The 18,054-nt window shown below is 48.5% G+C and overlaps 3 protein-coding genes across 3 annotated transcripts; 2 read left to right on the forward strand and 1 right to left on the reverse strand.

The window, feature by feature from the left end:
- Positions 1-799: 799 nt before the first annotated feature.
- On the reverse strand, positions 800-1,500 carry N7532_000011 (uncharacterized protein; the record flags this gene model as incomplete). Its single annotated transcript, XM_056612515.1, has 2 exons — positions 800-970; positions 1,024-1,500. The coding sequence occupies 2 exons, from the start codon at positions 1,498-1,500 to the stop codon at positions 800-802; spliced, it is 648 nt and encodes a 215-aa protein (XP_056479739.1).
- Positions 1,501-4,128: 2,628 nt separating this feature from the next.
- On the forward strand, positions 4,129-5,540 carry N7532_000012 (alpha/beta fold hydrolase; the record flags this gene model as incomplete). The annotated part of the gene is made up of 2 exons (XM_056612516.1): positions 4,129-4,902; positions 5,433-5,540. 2 exons carry the CDS (start codon positions 4,129-4,131, stop codon positions 5,538-5,540), a joined length of 882 nt encoding a protein of 293 aa, XP_056479740.1.
- Positions 5,541-7,129: 1,589 nt separating this feature from the next.
- N7532_000013 (uncharacterized protein) lies at positions 7,130-11,455 on the forward strand (the record flags this gene model as incomplete). Its single annotated transcript, XM_056612517.1, has 2 exons — positions 7,130-8,831; positions 8,922-11,455. The coding sequence occupies 2 exons, from the start codon at positions 7,130-7,132 to the stop codon at positions 11,453-11,455; spliced, it is 4,236 nt and encodes a 1,411-aa protein (XP_056479741.1).
- Positions 11,456-18,054: the final 6,599 nt, after the last annotated feature.

The raw sequence follows: 18,054 nt of genomic DNA on the forward strand, positions 1-18,054 counted from the left end.
TGAAAGATTCATCACGCTTATTATACGGCTGTTTCATATGCTCCCCATGACTCTCTGTTTTGTATTCTGTTGTTAGACATAGCACCACCTGTCATGGCGCGAGTCCGAGCTAAACGGTTGTGCTTGTCCTGGCTGCTCACTTTGGCCGGCATTTCCCAACACTCAATCTCGGTCGTGATGTTGAACATCAATTTATGTCTTATATCGCCTACGTACTTGTCAGATAGCATAAGTGCATAACCAGATTGTATATAAACCCTGTTATCCTATTCCAGGTTTATTCCTGAATATCTATAATTTAACAATGAAGTAGAAGTCATCGTGGCGACTCCAAACTCCCAGCGGCTGCCGCTTGCCACTATCTATGAGAAGATATTTCTCGATTGCTGGGCTCTCTCGTTTTATCTCTACTATTTGTAGAATTGCTAATGATGTTCCCTAAAACTATGGAGATTTCACCCACCATTTCTTTAACGTAGTAGCCCTTATTTTTCCCTACTCCGAATTCAAACTCGCTAGATTATAACGGTGATCCTCAAACCAGGCGGAACTAAAGTCTCTTTATTCTGTAACTTGAACAATCATTTGATTTTCACTAAAAGCTTCTCGTGACCTTGCCGAGACTACCAGAACGTTGAGTCAGAACTGGAGCAGCAAATATGCATGCAGATATTACCAGCCCCATCCAAGTGGCAAGACCACCCCTGAGATAGTCGGCAACACCCATTAGTTAACTTGAGAGAGTACTATAACAGGATATTTCTCATTCAGCCAACTTAAGGGATCGACCCTCAAGGTATCAGATTGAGAATTTCTTCTCGGCTTCCATTAACTGTGCAACGGAGTTCTTGCAGCTGTTGCTTAAAATGAACTCATTCCACCTCTGCGGATAGCGCTTCTTCATAGCATCCTCGACCTTGTCCGCATCTTTCCACTTCTTTACTTCTTCTTCAAATGCGTGGATATACTCCTTTGTCAAGTCGATTAGATACGGCCCATCCGACTGAGATACCCTCTTGTGACCCGGGACAACGATACTCGGCTGAAGCGCCGCAATTTGGTCCAATGCATCAAGCCAATGCTTTCTTTTTCCGGAGTATTGGCTTCACCGAGATGTTGGAAGCATTCCCCGTAAACAATATCACCGGAGACCACAAGATCAAGGCTAGGCACATGTAAGAAGGAGGAATTTTGGGTGTCCGAGAAAACGACGTCAATACCAAAGAGGCTATGGCCGTCAATGGCAAACTCGCCGTTGGCCGGAAGAGCTTCATGCACAATCTGGCCGTCCGGTAACTGGTCGGGGAACATCCCTTTCCAGGTAGCAATATTGTCTTCTGTCAATGCTTCCTTGATTCCGTCGGACACAAAAGAGTTTGCGACAGATTTGGCTTCCGGAAAGTCCTTGAGGATGATTGGATTGCCGAAGAAATGATCCCATGTGCGTGGGTGGTGTAGATGTACTTGAGTTTCTTTCCAGGTGCTGTCTTTTTCACCCATTCGGACAATCCTTTAGTCAGTTCGGCCGTGGTCGGGGTGTCGACAAGGACTGCCGAAGTAGGGCCTTGAATCAGCGTGCAGCAGATCGGGGACTACAATTGTTTGATCGGCTCTTCGTAGCCAGTCACTGCGGGGATAACTGGCGCACAGTACACATCCACTTGAAGGGAACTGGACATGGCGATAGTTGTGGTGGCTGATCTCTCGTAGATGATTCTAAAGCTTAGTGATAAAGAGCGTATCAACGGGCACCTTAAGGAAGAAATCTGAACGACCTTGGGGTGGGAGCGGACGGCTAATGTAGGATTGCCGAAGATTTGCTGCAAAACGAAATAGTCTTTTACCCACACCATCCATCATCGATGACAGCCGAAATCAGAAATAGAGTGATTACTTTCTCCACTGACGGAGGGATTAGTGATCATTTTTAACGGTTCTGATATTCCCCGCACATGCGGAGAAGGATTAATAAACAAGATCGGGGTTAGTTAACGTAATCCACTAGCAAGTGAGACACACGGGCGCGTGAGACAGAAACCGCGGTCGCGCCCCAGCGCGTCAACCTCCTCATTTCAACTACCCACTATGCCCCCAATTCGCAGTCAAATTCCTCAAAATTCTATCAACCAAGAAGGTAGGATCCAGCTCGCAATACAAGCCTTTCAGAACGAAGAATTTCGATCAATTCGCGAAGCTGCGCGCCGATTTCAAGTACCTACCGCAACTCTCCATCGCCGATACAATGGCAAACTTCATCGGTCGGAAACCCGCGCCAGCAATTATAAATTGACTCCAACTGAAGAGGAATCGCTCCTACGGTGGATACTCTCTATGGATACACGTGGATCAGCTCCCCGGCCTTGTATGGTAAGGGATATGGCCAATATTCTACTAGCAGAGCGTGGTAGTCAGACTGTTGGAGTCAATTGGGTTTACAGATATACAGAGCGCTATGATGAGCTCAAATCGCGGTATTCTCGTCGATATAATTATGAGAGGGCAAAATGCGAAGATCCAAGGGTTATTAAACCATGGTTCGACCTTGTACGACGCACGATCGATGAGAATGGTATCCAACCTGAGGATATCTACAATTTTGATGAAACTGGCTTCGCAATGGGGCTTATAGCCACTGCGAAAGTCATTACAAGAGCTGAATACTATGGTCGGAGGTCAGTTCTACAGCCAGGGAATCGCGAATGGGTCACATCGATTGAATGTGTGAATTCAACGGGCTTTATACTCCCACCATGCATTATCTTCAAATCGTCAAAGTACCAACAATATGCATGGTTTGATGACCTACCCGACAATTGGAGAATCGAAATCAGTGAGAATGGCTGGACTACAGACGAAATTGGGCTTCGATGGCTAGAAAAGCTATTTATCCCTGCGACTACTAGTCGTACTAGGGGTAAATATCGACTACTAGTTCTCGATGGCCATGGCAGTCATTTGACCCCCCGTTTTGATCGATTGTGCGAGCAAAATGATATTATTCCAATCTGCATGCCTCCGCATTCGTCTCATCTACTACAGCCTTTGGATATAGGCTGTTTTGCCCCCCTAAAGCGCGCGTATGGGAGCTTGATTGAGCGCAAAGCACGGTTGGGGGTCAACCATATCGACAAGTGATTTCCTTGCAGCATTCCCACAAGCTCGCAAAGAGGCCTTTAAACCAGAGACTATTCAAAATGCATTCGTCGCAGCTGGTTTAGTACCATATGATCCCGATCAGGTCATTTCAAAGCTTGATGTTCAACTTCAGACACCTACCCCCTCAGGTAGTCGACCAGGGAGCCAATCGAGCGCGTGGAGCCCTAAAACGCCGGCAAATCCCAAACAATTGAATCGACAGGGCTCTTCAATCAAGGCACTGCTTAAGAAACGTTCGCAAAGCCCTCCGACGCCTACGAATAAAGCTATTGATCAGCTCCTCAAGGGCTATCAGCAATCGTTGCATTCTAATGCAATCCTTCTAAAGGAAGTCCGCGATTTACGGGCTGAAAACGAGACACAAAAGCGAAAACGCAACAGAACGACTAAGCGCGTAGCTCATACGGAGGGTTTTACGGGCCAAGAAGCCAGGGAGTCGATGAACCAGGCTCATGAAGCTCCTAATACTGCCCCCGCGGAACCAGCTGCGTCAGCTTCCCAGCCAATTACACGCGCACCCCCGCGATGCAGCGACTGTCATCAAATAGGGCATAAAAGAACGCAATGCCCTGATAGGTCTAATAGATAGAAATTTGAAATCAATGGCGTTGTTGGTTTAATAAATTGGGTTGAAATTATAGTAGCTGGTTTTCTGTCTCACGGGCCCGTGTGTCTCACTCGCTAGTGGATTACGTTAGTTAAACTAGTCCACCTTTTTCGCGACCTTGGATTACTAAGTCGGTATTCGAATGTCTTTCAAAGGAAGCTAAATTTCTGTCCAAAATAGGCGCAACCTTGTTAAGACGCGATTCCTTTACCCCCGAAGAAGTGGCGAATCATTAGGCTCCTAATTGAACCGTCCCTACGGGTACGTACATAAATACTAAAGTCAGCCCTCCCTATAGGCAGATAGAGGAATACAAATTGTCTTTATATTACTGGTTTTTCAAATCGTTCTATTACTCTTTGAACATGGCTAGTGTTAGCACTGACTCTCAACCCTATGAAGGATTTGGGGAGAACAGCGGTGTCCGAACCCATTATCGTGCGGCTGGCCAGGGACCTCTATTGCTTCACCTTCACGGCTTTCCTGACAATGGAGAGACGTTCAAGGCCCAGATGGTGGAATTTTCAAAGAAATACACGGTCGTATGTCCAATCTTGCGCGGATTCCCTCCGAGCGACGTGCTAGATGACGCGGATGCGTACGATTTGTCGCATGTCGTCGGCGACATGGTTACAATCATTGGCCATTTCAAGGCCGAAAAGGCCATCATCGGAGGTCATGATTTTGGCGGAGCAGCAATTCAGATGTTGGCGATGATGGCGCCAGACCGTGTTGCGGGACTAATCCTCATCAACACGCCTGTTGTGCCAAGGCTGTATGATCTAGTGAATTTTGATCAAGGCCAGCAGAAAATGTCCGAGTATACGATAAAGTTCATGGAGTATCAACCTGGAGGCGAAAAGAATGAGGCGGATGTTGTGAAATTCATACGGGATCCTGCACGTCGGCAAGCAGTACAGGAGTACATGCGTACCTCTCCGATGCATGGCATGTTCGCCTACTACAAAAAGAACTACCCCGGGCCTCCCTACGGTCAGAAGGTTGATACCTCCCACATGCATTTCCAAATTCCAACACTCATAATCTGGGGTGTTGAAGACGAATACTTCTCCCCCAAATTCCTCGACCAAATCCCGCAGATTTTCCTTGCAGCTACCCGACTGGTTACGTTGCCTGGAGTAGGTCATTGGCCGTTTCAGGAACAGGCGGAGAAAGTCAACCAAGAGATCTGGTCTTGGCTTGACGGCTTAAAGCCGACTTGAAATGATGTCTTTTTGCTTTAAGTTAAGCCACTGGGACCGTTGTGATATAGGACTGGTGCAGGTCGGGAAGACAGTCGTGCCACTGGAAAAATTCCGCAGGTGTTTAAGGAAAGAAACAAGTTGATTGGAATATTTTTCATCCTTTGGTGTATATAGCCTCACTTTTTCTCTCTTAGATACCGAATATTCAAGCCTCCTTTTGGCACACAACCGAACAGCTACCACTCGATGTCGCGCCTGTGCACGTGCTGACTCTCTTCCTCAACCACCAGGTTGGCTAGCTCAGGGTGTAGTGATTTAGGAAGCTACCTACATTTAACACTACTAAGAAGAAAAATAATAGGCTGGGAAATCCTACCAAAGTGGCGAAATATAGAAGCGTTTGCAATTATCCATTCCCATTAAATATAGCGCTATTTAGTTGCCAACTTCTTGATGTGCCTCAGCTTGCTGGGGGTATTTCGCAGACATGTATGCCTAGGGCCATCGAATTGAATCTGTCAGGGTACCTTTCCAGCATCGCAGAGTACAATTTTGTTCGGCTTTTCTTCTAACAGATCGTTAAAGTCCTGGACGTATTTCTTCGTTGATTTCAGATACCAAACGCCATATATTTAATTCTGGTTTCCATGTTCAGGTACCACATATGCCGGATAGAGAGCCTCGACTCTCTCAACTGCTCTGATACATTCCTCCCGCCTGTCCGGAAAGTTGGCTTGAAAAGCATCTAATGAACGTTGCTGTACACAGCATCTTTACAGACGGCAAGTCTTAGGTCCGGAACTCACAGAATTGTTGAGTCAAAAGTTTCAGAATGCCCGCACTCAATTGCCTCGAAAATCCACCGGTTATCCAGTACAAATTTATTATCCTTTGCAAGCGATTCCGGCGGCTGCTGTGGAGTACAAAGTTGATTTCTAGGGAAAAAGGAACCCAGGTTGAGGAAAAATACAGTTCGGGGATCTGCTACTCGATATACCGGACAGTGCCTTCGGTTGCCACCGGCTGTGCTTCTAGGAAGCTAGTGAGAGGCGGTAAAGAACACGTAATCCAAATACCCAATACCATATCCTGTTACGGGCCGTTCGAAAGAAACACATTCATTCGGTGCCTACAGGACGAGAATCTCGAAGATGAAGAAGGAAGGAGAAAGAAAGAAAGTCCGCCAGAAACAGAGGGGTTAAGTCCCCAGCAAACGCGTAGTGCAAACGACCCAATATTATGCCTCAGGCATCCTTCCACGAGAGGAGGCTATTCCCAGGTTCATCCGTCACAATATTGTTGTCCCTAGCATCCGATTTATAGTCCTTTGCCCTTCTAGGTGCTCTAATATTAATGACGTAGAGATGTGTCCTCGCATCGAGGATTCCATCTTGACGGTCGTAGCCGGGGCTCGTATCCTCTTCTGCTTATAATCTGATTGGAGGGAATCACGATCTTTCGATGCCTCAAAGGACTATCCCAGGAACCGCCAAATTAATCCCGGAGCCACTGACCGTGCAGAGGGAACTGCTCGGGGGACGCTAGTGAATCCCAGGAGCAAGGTGTGGACCATGGGGACTAGGAGCCCTAAGGTAGTTTACCAGTGTGATTGGTGGGCCTGGAATCATCTGCTGGTTTTATATAGAGCGACCATCTCCCCGTGTCCCTGTTTGCCCCTCACCACATCCATCCCACGAGCCGAGCTGCGAACACTTCTCATCTACATAATGCCCTCCAACTGGATGGACAGTCCATCGATTTTCGGCCGCATTATTGACGATCCCACCCATCGTCCCGAATGTACCGGAGCTCGTTGCTGTAACACCGTACGTCAATAATATCGTATCTACGCAACAATTGACCTAGCACAATTGGATATCAACTCCGCGGGTATCTGTTGTGATATGTCGTATCGTAACGGAATCAATTCCTAACCTCACGGAATTACCAGCGTTGATTGGAAATCAATCTGGAGGTCGCACGTGTATATAAACCCTCAAGTTTTCTGTCCAGAAGGAATACAAGCAATCTTCCTCTGAATAACAACAGGTTATGAGCCCGGGCACTAACTTCTCGGGTGTCGTCTCCACTCACTCTGAGAACCACTGCATACAACAACTTGTTGAAGCTATATTTACCCCGCACTTCAGGCACAGCCACGATGCCTGCACATCTAACCGAGTCTCCCGACCGAAATGTCGCGGCTATTGAGCCTTTAACAGGGAGTGATAATTATGCAACTTGGAAGCATCTTATGACTTCCTACTTAAAGGCAAGACAAGTCTGGGATGTCGTGTCCGGAGATCTCCAACGCCCTAACTGCCTTTTTAAATACGCAAAACCGATTACGGCCGACATTGTTCCACTGGTTGATGAACGCCTTATTGGAGCCCCAAGACAGAAGGCTATCGAAGCTCGTCTAGAAGCTGAAGTCCAGGCTTTTGAGCGACATCAGGAATGGTCCAAACGTGAGGCTGAAGCCTATCACACAATCTTTCGATATCTTTCCGTCGAAATCAGTGTTCATGTTGCAGGGCTAGAAACATCTCGAGATCTCTGGAACGACCTTGAAGAGCGATATAGACGAATGGAGCTAGCTACATTCTGCGAACTTTTCGCCCAGCTCAAAGAAACGACTGGATCTAGCTGCACTAGTATACGTGAATTCGTTGATCGAGTCCGATTGCTAGTACATCGCTTAAATGCGATCATGCCAGGGTCAATTGGGGATCACGCACACGTTGCAATCCTCTTAACTCAGATCGGACCGGAATATGCGCTGGTAGTTGATGCCATCCAAAATGACAAGGATCCGGCCAATCCCGCCATGATTGGGAATCGCCTTGCAAATGCTGAACGGACAGTTTCAGCAAAGAATTCTCCAACTCCTCCGCGCGGAGCACCGTCAGTTAACACAGTGAAGGCGTCTGTCAAGAAATGCAATTACTGCAAGAAACGAGGCCATGAAGTCTCGAAATGCTGGAAAAAGAACCCGCATTTGCGCCCTAAGCGGGACAACGGTGTCAAAACAGAAAGGAGTGTTTCTGGCTCACCACAAAATGAATCACATCAAGGCCAGGCAGAAGAACGGCAGGGCCCGCCGACTTCTTACAAGAGACCAAGGATCAATATTGTGAGGGCGAGAGTGACGACTCTCTATACCCACGCGCCGAATCCCCGGTGGATACTCGACTCTGCCGCTACTAGCCATATCTGTTGGGACCGGGACTGTTTTAGCAGTTTCCGAATCCACCATGAGATGCTAGACACAGCGGGAGATCCAGTTGAAGCTGAGGGCATTGGCACCATCAAGCTTACGCTCAGGGGGAAGATCAACCGAACCCTGATCCTCAAGAATGTCTACTACGCTCCCCGAATCGGGATGAACTTGATCAGCGTACCAAAGCTCTTGAGGGATCGCTATTCTATGATAGCGCACCCCCAGAACGTCTTTCTGCAACGCCGAGGGCGAACTATAGGGGCTGCCTTCCATACAGAAGAAGATCTATTGATCTTGCGATGCTATGTGAGCAAGAGATCCAGACCTCAGGTCCAACTGGCCAGGTCATCATCATCTAATAATCATGATAATTGTATCGAAATGGATATCGATGAACCGCTAGAGTCAAGTGGTGCACCGAGCGCAGTGACCACCTCTGAACTCAACTGTGATGCTCAGATACTCGATGAAGATGCAAGCAGAGGAGTTGACCAGATCCCTAAAGAAGCACTCTGGCATGCTAGATTAGGGCATCTAAACAGAGGAGACCTAAGGACGGTCCTTTCTCAAACTGGCACTCCGTACCAACAACAGACAAGTGCAGAACTGCAGGCAACGCCACAGTGTCCGGCTTGTATGTCGGGTAAGCAGCATCAGAAGAGGAACTCCCGACGAAAAAGGGCACATCTCCATTCATCAAGAATATTTGAAGTCATACACTCTGATATTCTAGAGATGCCAGTCGGCAAAGATGGCTCTAGGTACGTTATCACCTTCACTGATGACTTCTCTCGAGGCTCATGGGCATACGCCTTGAAACGAAAATCCGAAGCGCTCCAGAAACTTCAACACTTTGAGGCCTGGGTCAATCGGCAATTTGAGCTTCAAATCAAACGGTTCCTCTGTGATAATGGCAGAGAATACCTCCCAATTGGAGCCTACCTCGAACGCCAGGGGGTTGAGTTTGACACATCTGCTCCATACTGCAAAGGACAGAACGGGTTAGCCGAACGAACGAACCGTACTATCCAGGAACGAATCAATACGCTCCTGTTTGATGCGAGATTACCTCCCTCCTGGTGGACTGAGATTTTAGAGACAGTGCTCTATCTCAAACTACGCGCTCCCGCGTCTATCCTCAAGAAAAAGACGCCGTACGAAGCCATATATGGCACAATTCCCGAGCTATCACACCTGCGTCGAATTGGCTCCCGTGCATGGGTTTTGATTCCAAAAGCACAGAGAGAGAAAATCGGACCAAGATCATCCGAATGCCGGCTACTAGGCTATTGCGAACCTAGTCAATACAAGCTCTACGAAGTGCATTCAGGCAGGACAGTCTTCTCTCGTGATGTCGAGTTTGATGAAAGAACGCCTGTGGCTCCGCTCATTGAAGAAAGTGCTAGTCATAACATCTCTGCTAGTAGCTCTACGCCACAAGTTATGCCTGAGCCGACAGCATTTGATCCAGAACCAGCACCGTTGACACCGCCACATCCATTATCTCCCTCCAACGAGCCGCAGCAGCAAGAGTCTAACTTACCTGACCACTCAAACCAACACACCAATGAGACTGGCCAGCCAGAATCAACTCCACAGCCTGTCAACCCAGCTATCAGTGATGCCCAAGACATACATGACCTAGGGTATTCACTCTACGGGCGAAAACGCAGACCATCACGACGACTCTTAGAATCTCTTGGTAAAGCCTATATTATAACCTCGCCAATGGGTTCCACAAATGATGACCCGCTTACATTTCAAGAGGCCATATCCGGTCAGAAACATCTTGAATGGCGAACGGCTATCCAAAGAGAATACCAGTCTCTACTTGATAACGGGACATGGGAACTCATTCGTCGAAAAGATGTTCCCCCGGGACAACAGGTCATTGGTTGCAAATGGGTGTTTAAGACCAAAGCAAACAAGGTCCGAAAAGCACGACTAGTGATCAAAGGCTATCGCCAAAGACATGGCATTGACTATCATGACACATTCGCAGCTGTCTCTCGCATGGACTCTGTCCGCTGTATCATCGCAAGTGCTGTGCTGAAAGGCTGGAAGCTCCACCAGTTTGACGCGGTCACTGCCTTCCTACATGGAGATATTGACACGGCTATCTATATGGAGCTTCCGGAAGGCTTTGAGAAGGAGGGATACGTCTGTCAACTACGTCGATCCCTCTACGGCCTTAAGCAAGCACCTCGAATTTGGTATCGCTGCGTTCAACGGGTGCTACAATCAAACGGTTTCACTATGGCACAATCCGATAACTGTGTCTTCTACAAGGACAACTGTGTAGTCTGTGTGTATGTGGATGACTTCCTTGTGGCAGGCGCAACGACCCATGAGATCAAAAATGTCCGACGAGCTCTTGAACGGGAATTCAAATTGAATGACCTGGGATCTCCGCGTTCATTCCTTGGAATCCAATTCAACTTCAATATTGACGGATCAGTCTCTATTCATCAGCATCAGTACATCCAGAAAGTGCTCTCTGACTTCTGTATGGAGGACTGTCAACCAAAGAACACTCCTATGAATCCGAAAGCAAAATTAAATACACGGCCAGGTGAAGAAGACATTGATGAGAATTCCAAAGACCGCTATTGCTCTGCTGTTGGCGCGCTAATGTATCTGATGGTCGGAACCCGACCAGATATTGCTTTTGCGCTTGGAACGTTAAGTCGATTTACTTCCCGGCCGCAATTGCATCACCAAGCGGCATTGCAACGACTCCTGCGTTATCTCAAGGCGACTCAGTCATACCAGATCACTTACCAAGCGGGACAACTAATCGGTTATACTGACGCGGATTTCGGTGGATCTGTGGTTACTGACGGTGCTTACTCCACATCCGGATACATATTCAAGCTAGCAGGAGCACCAATATCCTGGTCATCTAAAAGACAGGGGGAAATCGCCACATCTACCACTCACGCTGAATATATTGGTCAATATAATGCCATCCTTCATCTACAGTGGCTTCGGACATTCCTTGCTGAAACCGATCTCTTCCAATCTCCAGTCACAAATATCATGGCCGACAATCAGTCTGCTATCGCCCTATCTCATAATCCTGAATTTCACAAACGAACGAAACATTTCAACGTGAAATTTCACTATCAACGAGAAGTCCTAAACGCTGGTGAAATCGGTCTTCAGTACATACCAACCAATTCCCAGGCGGCTGATGGGCTCACCAAGCCATTAGGACCAAAGCCATTCTTGAGGTTCTGCAACCTCATCGGCATACAGGCAGGATAACTACACCATGGCACTCTTTCCACTTTTTCTCCTTCAAGAAAGGTTTTAGTGGTTTTACCGAGGCCTGGGCCATTACGAAGTCCAGTATCACCCTGCTCGAGCGATCCTGAGGGGGAATGTTGTGATATGTCGTATCGTAACGGAATCAATTCCTAACCTCACGGAATTACCAGCGTTGATTGGAAATCAATCTGGAGGTCGCACGTGTATATAAACCCTCAAGTTTTCTGTCCAGAAGGAATACAAGCAATCTTCCTCTGAATAACAACAGTATCACGCTACAAGCCGAACTAGCAAACGTGGCAAAAAAAATATGTTGTGTGACGGATGCAAGCTCAAAAACCGACGAGCCAGAGAGGTCGCCAGGAAATGGATCCGTGAGATAGAGCAACACTGCGCAACGATATTCCCACAAAACGAGCAGACCTGCAATGCATCGGCTTTCAGTATGCGAGGGATCGAGCCCAGTGCTCTCTATACTAGGCCTCGCCAAAACCCGCCCACGGCCCAAACCCGCCCACGAAAACCCGGCCCACGGGTTGGGTTGGGTCTTAGTCAGCAAACCCGTGGGCGGGTTGTCATTTGGGCAACCCAACCCAAGACCCATGTTGAAATATCACTGTTGAAATATCACGGTTACTGGGATAATCATGTGGGCTGGGATCACGTGCATGCCTATATACCTGTTCACCAGTCTACCTGTATCTTAGACAATCAACTCCCCTAAACAACATGAACACTGAAGCATCACTATAAATCAACAGGTTATGAGCCCGGCAATGCTCACCTCAAACTGGAGAATACTTTCTACTCCTAAGTTTCCCCCTTAAGTGAAAGCTTCATACATATATTGACTGAACTGGAATTTCTCATTTAGTTCTTCAACCGAGAAGACATTTTTTCTGAGGATCAACAGGCAAACGAATTGTGCGAAATCGTCTCACAAGGCTGACAAAGCCACCACACCGCTACAGAAAGTCGTTAGACCAATGATGGTCTATAGACATGTTTCACAACAGACAACATCGTCTTACACCGCTACAAACGTCACACCGCTCCAGACGTATCACATTGCCACCAGAAACGACCTGCTCTCTGTAGCATGCTAGGAATCCATTTCCTCTCAAATCCCTGGCATTCTCGGAAAAGGACATTCCACTATTTTGACCTATGACGAGAAGGAAAGGATCATACAAGGGACACAGATGGACTGAAGAAGAGCTCAACTTGGTATGCTATCTTCGATACATCCGCCAGTGGCGCTTCTCGCAAATCCAAAAAGCGAAGTTTCCATTACTTTCCCGACACGCACTCGGCGGGGCCTATAGGCGTTTACCTCTGGAAGAGCGCACTCGCCGGGCGATCGCTGCTGCGCCTGTTATCGCCAACTCCCGGCATACCACAGGACACAGTTCTCCACGTCAAGTTCGACCTTCGTTCTCCAGTCCAGAGCAGGGTCCAAATCACCTCAACTCAACAAGCACTGAGATTGGACATGCACCGTTGACCTCAAATGGGAATAACTCAAATCGGTACAACCTCCGACCAAACAGACCGACAACCTTTCAAGAGCGAAAGCCACGATATATGGTTGACCGCGTCCGCTTTCCTCATTTCTTCGAGTCGTATCGCAATCACCTCAAACCATACGACCTATCGGACAGTGAATACATTCCTCCATCGCATACGCCTACTCCAGGCTCATCGGATTCTTCCCACTCCATCAGCTCTAGTCCGCCCAGCGAGATATCAAGCCTGGAACTATTCGGTCTTGAGGCGCGGTCTCCCGAGCTGTCAAACTGCACGCCTTCTGTCCACTCAATTCACTCAAGTGGCTCGTCAAGTGCCGAATTCTTTAGCACCGAAGAGCCTGAAAACCACCACGATGGATTCGAATAAATTTGAACAAATAGGCTTGAGCACATTCTATCATGCCATACCAACACTCGATAATGCCAACGACTGGTCACAGTGGAACCAGAAAGTCAAGGAGTTTCTTCGAATATCTCCTGTGGCTAAGGATGAAGCCATCCCACCTCTGGAAGAAGAGGAGGCGCAGCAATGGTCTCACCGCCAGACGTTCTACTCGGCAATGATCGCGGCAAAGCTGACCCACAATGCGGCTCAGCGGATAAACGCCTTCGAAATCACCCGAGTCCAGTCACTGATCAAAGCGGTCAAAGAAAGCTTTAAGCCGGAAGGTTCAGGAACATACGTGAATCTTCAGAGGAGGTACATGTCACTTACCCGGGCAAAATGTGGGAGTGCACAAGCCCTCGGGGCCGAGATCAGAAAGATCCATGCCGAGAAACTTTTACTCGACCCCGCATGTGTCACTTCTGAGATTGAACGAACTTTCTTCTTCCTCCATGCCTTAGGTCCAGAATATGAGAGTTTCCGCGACCATGTCTTTCGGCAAATGGACATTGTCAATGATAGAGATGAGGACGGAAATATCACCAAAGCAGCTCCTACATTCGACTACATTGAGAACAAGGCCATTGAAGAGGAACACAGAAAAGGACAGCTGGGCAACCAACCCGCAGATGCAAATGCCCTTCCTGCCTTCACACTCAGTCGAAGACTTGAAGACAAGAAAGTCATACCGTCTCCAGATGGGAAAACTTGCCGGATCGAGATCAACAATGTCCCTTTCTGTCTTTTCTGTCGAAAACCCTATCACAGAGAGCCGCAGTGTTTCAAGAAGAACCCTAAACCGAGGGACCAAGAAAAGGAGAGAACGACGCGCAGATCAAACCCTAAAGATGCGCATGCGGACCCTCGTAATTCATCAAAGAGGCGGGCCAGTACGGATCATGAAGACGACGATTCAGAAGGACCGAGAGACCCCAAAAGACCGACGTTTATGGCGACACAAGCCTCAAAACAGGATATCAATGCAGCATTCGGAGCCGAAGTTGAAGGAAATGTTGCCACATTTGATTTCATTCCCAGCATGATGGTCACGAAGGCTCCCTCGATCAGTGAGGCCTGGATCGTGGACAGCGGATGTGCTCAGCACGTCTGTAACAATGCCTTGAGATTCGTTAAGATGGACAAATATGACGGTCCACCATTGCGAAGCGTCGATACCTCAACGGCTCCTTCCGGCATAGGAGTGGCAAATATCTTGTGCAATGTACGAGGAAGAAAGAAATGGCTTGTTCTAGATGACGTCTTGTTTGTCCCGACTGCGCATGCGAATCTCATATCCGTGCTGCAGCTTCTCAATCGGGGGGCAAAGATTGATTTCTCGAGAAATGGCGCCTTTATTCGGAACAAATCAGATGGGAGAAATCTGTTCACTGCGAGCCAATATCATGGAGTCTACGCACTCGACCTATGGTCGAAACCTGCTTTTCCAGCCTACCATGTCAGCCCGCAATCGGCACTTTGGCACAATAGGCTCGCTCACATGAGCGGTGCGAACATACAACGACTCAAAAAGCAAGCTCACGGCATTCAGGACGATACACCACGCCAACCTTGCAACGCATGCCTTCAGGGAAGAATGATTGAAACCCCCATCGCCGTTCAGAAGCGTGCAAAAGAGCCACATACGCCATGGAACTCCTCCATATCGATGTTGCAGGACCTTTTGAGGAGGGCCTTGATGGTAGTCGCTACTGGCTAACCATTGTTGACGACCATACTGGATGGGTTGAGATCGTCCCCATATCACAACGGCAAGAATACGTCGTGGAGTCCTTGCGGTACTTCCTCGACCACAATGAGCGCCCTGAGCGCAAATGCAGGCGCATTCGTCTTGACCGGATCCCGGAACAAGTGGGAGAAGAAATGAAATTTACCCTCTTCTCGAGGGCAATCCGAGCCGAAGTCACGGGCGTCGACCAGCATCAGCAGAATGGGGTAGCGGAAAGAGCCCACAAGACAATTTACGACCGAGTCGGACCAACGCTCAGGCATGCGAAACTACCGCCCAAATTCTGGCCGGAGATTGCGCGAACTGCGGCATTCCTCTCAAATCGATCCCCATCATCCAAACGCAATATGACTCCGTACCAAGCTTGGTATGGTGACAAGCCTGACCTGTCACGGCTGAGAGTCATAGGATCCAAGGGAGAGTATCTAATTCCACCCAAACAAAGAAAGAAGCTGACGGGACCAAGAACAAGGCCATGTCTACTATTGGGATACGAAGGTAATACAAACTATCGCATCCTGCTAGAAGACGGCAGAATCATTGGTACGCCAAATGCAGAATTTTATGAAGTCCTCAACACTCCCTCCACGCAGACCATACAAGACGTGGGAGCCAAACAGCAGAGCTTTCCTGTGGCAACGGCTGCTGCCGCAGGGGGGAGTGAGACGGTGGGACTAATAAACCAACCGTCGGCCAGTATGCGACATGCATCCGTGCCAGCCTCGGGGCGTCAGGCATCCCTGGCGCCACAAGAGCAAACACAGCCTGGATCATGGGACGACATAGTGCAAGTGCATCTGCCTCAGTCGAGTGATAAGACCTCGCAGCCCGCTGTTGCTGGCCAAGGAGCTATAACCTTTTCGCCTACACGGAGTGATGATACCTTCGGGCCCTTATCACCTGCTTCACAGGATTCCGCCCTTAGGTTTGACTCACCACCCGGTAGCGACCAGCAACAAGGCGATGCTCAGCAAGGGCGAATCCCAGATTGGCTAGATTATTCCGAGCTACGAGAGGGTGGTGCAAAACACTTAGTGCAAAAAGACTCACTGGAACGCCACCCTGAACTCAAGCTCCGTGACACACAAACTTTTCGAGACACATCCGGTTATGACCAAGAAGAAGTCGCATTGATGAATATCCCCCACAAGAACGTCATTCCAACCTTCTTGGCTGTTGCGGCGGAAGAGATAGAACCCTTCGAACCAAAGTCCCTTCGACAGGCCAAGAATGATCCACGCTGGCTCGAATGGGAAAAGGGAATGATCGAAGAGATACAATCACTCAAACAAAACAAAACTTGGGAAATGGTTGACCCTCCCAGGGATCGCCGAATCCTGAGCGGGAAGTGGATTTTTAAACTCAAACGAGGATCAGGCGGAGAAATCGTCCGCCACAAGTGCAGATGGGTAGTCAGAGGTTTCACGCAGGAAGAAGGTGTCGATTATGATCAGACATTTGCTTCCGTAGTCAAACCAATGAGCTACAAAGCCTTGTTCGCAATTGCCGCAGCTCTGGATCTCGAGATCGAACAAATGGACGTCAAAACAGCGTTCTTATATGGCGAGATAGACCATGAGATCTTTGTTGAACAGCCTCATCACGCTACAGACGGCACATCGAGGGTCTGCAAGCTTCGCAAGGCACTCTACGGCCTGAAGCAAGCACCTCGTATCTGGTATCAGACGCTGACCAATTTCCTTCGAGATCTTGGCTTTGAGCCCATCAACGCCGATCTCAGTATCTTTGTTCGGAGCAGCATGTACATCGCAGTATACGTCGATGACCTCTTGATCATCGGACCAAGCATTGCAGAGATAAAGAAGATCAAGCGAAGCCTCAGAAACCGTTTTCATATGACAGACCTTGGCCCCTGCAGCTACTATCTCGGCATGACTATCCGACGAGATCGGCAGAACAGAATCCTCTATCTGAGCCAAGAGGCTTACGTGCGCAAAGTCCTTCAGCAATTCGGGATGCTGGATTGTGCTCCTGTCAGCACGCCCATCGACACCTCACCTCTACCAGAAAACGGCCCTGAATACATCTGCCCGTCGAATACAAAGAATGAGTACCAGCGCGTGGTCGGATCGCTGATGTATGTCATGCTTGGAACCAGAGGCGATATTGCATACGCTGTCTCAGCGGCAAGCAGACACTTGACAAATCCTGGCCCACAACATCTGAAGCTCGCGCGTCGAATCCTTCGATACCTCAAAGGCACCAAATCTCTCAGTCTCGCATATAAAGGCCAGCTCCAGATGCTCCGTGGCTTCACGGATGCAGATTGGGCCGGCTGTCGCCAGACAAGGCGCTCGACGGCAGGATATCTTTTCAACATTGGAAGTGGAGCAATCAGCTGGCAATCAAAGCGCCAGAATGTTGTTGCCCTGTCAACCTGCGAGGCCGAATTCATAGGCCAGACACAAGCAACCAAGGAAGCTATCTGGCTGAGAAGACTCCTTCACGAGCTGAATATGGGCCAGGGACAACGGGCAACGATCATTTGCGGCGACAACCAGGGAGCCATTGCGCTGGCCTCAAACCCTCAATATCATTCGCGTACAAAGCATATGGAAATCCAGCGAAAGTGGCAAGGAGAAGTCCAAGATGCCGGGACAGTGGAACTCAAGTATATCCCAACGTCAGAACAGATAGCGGATGGTTTCACGAAGCCCCTTGCACGAGACAGATTTGAATGGTTTCGAGAAGGCCTCGGCATTGAATAATAGCCCGGTCAGGCACGAGCCTTCAAACTAAAAGAAAAGAAAACAAAACAAAAGACCGGCATGCAAGCACCCTTTCCTTCCTTTTTACCACTGGTTTTGGGAGGTTTTAATGGGGCTTGACAACCGTGATAAAAGATCGCTAATCTCCTTCGTCAGAAGGATATCAGCGAGTGGGAGTGTTGAAATATCACGGTTACTGGGATAAT

Source organism: Penicillium argentinense (assembly GCF_028826775.1).
Source record: "Penicillium argentinense strain IBT 30761 chromosome Unknown utg000001l_segment0_segment0, whole genome shotgun sequence".
In the NCBI taxonomy this organism is placed as follows: domain Eukaryota; kingdom Fungi; phylum Ascomycota; class Eurotiomycetes; order Eurotiales; family Aspergillaceae; genus Penicillium; species Penicillium argentinense.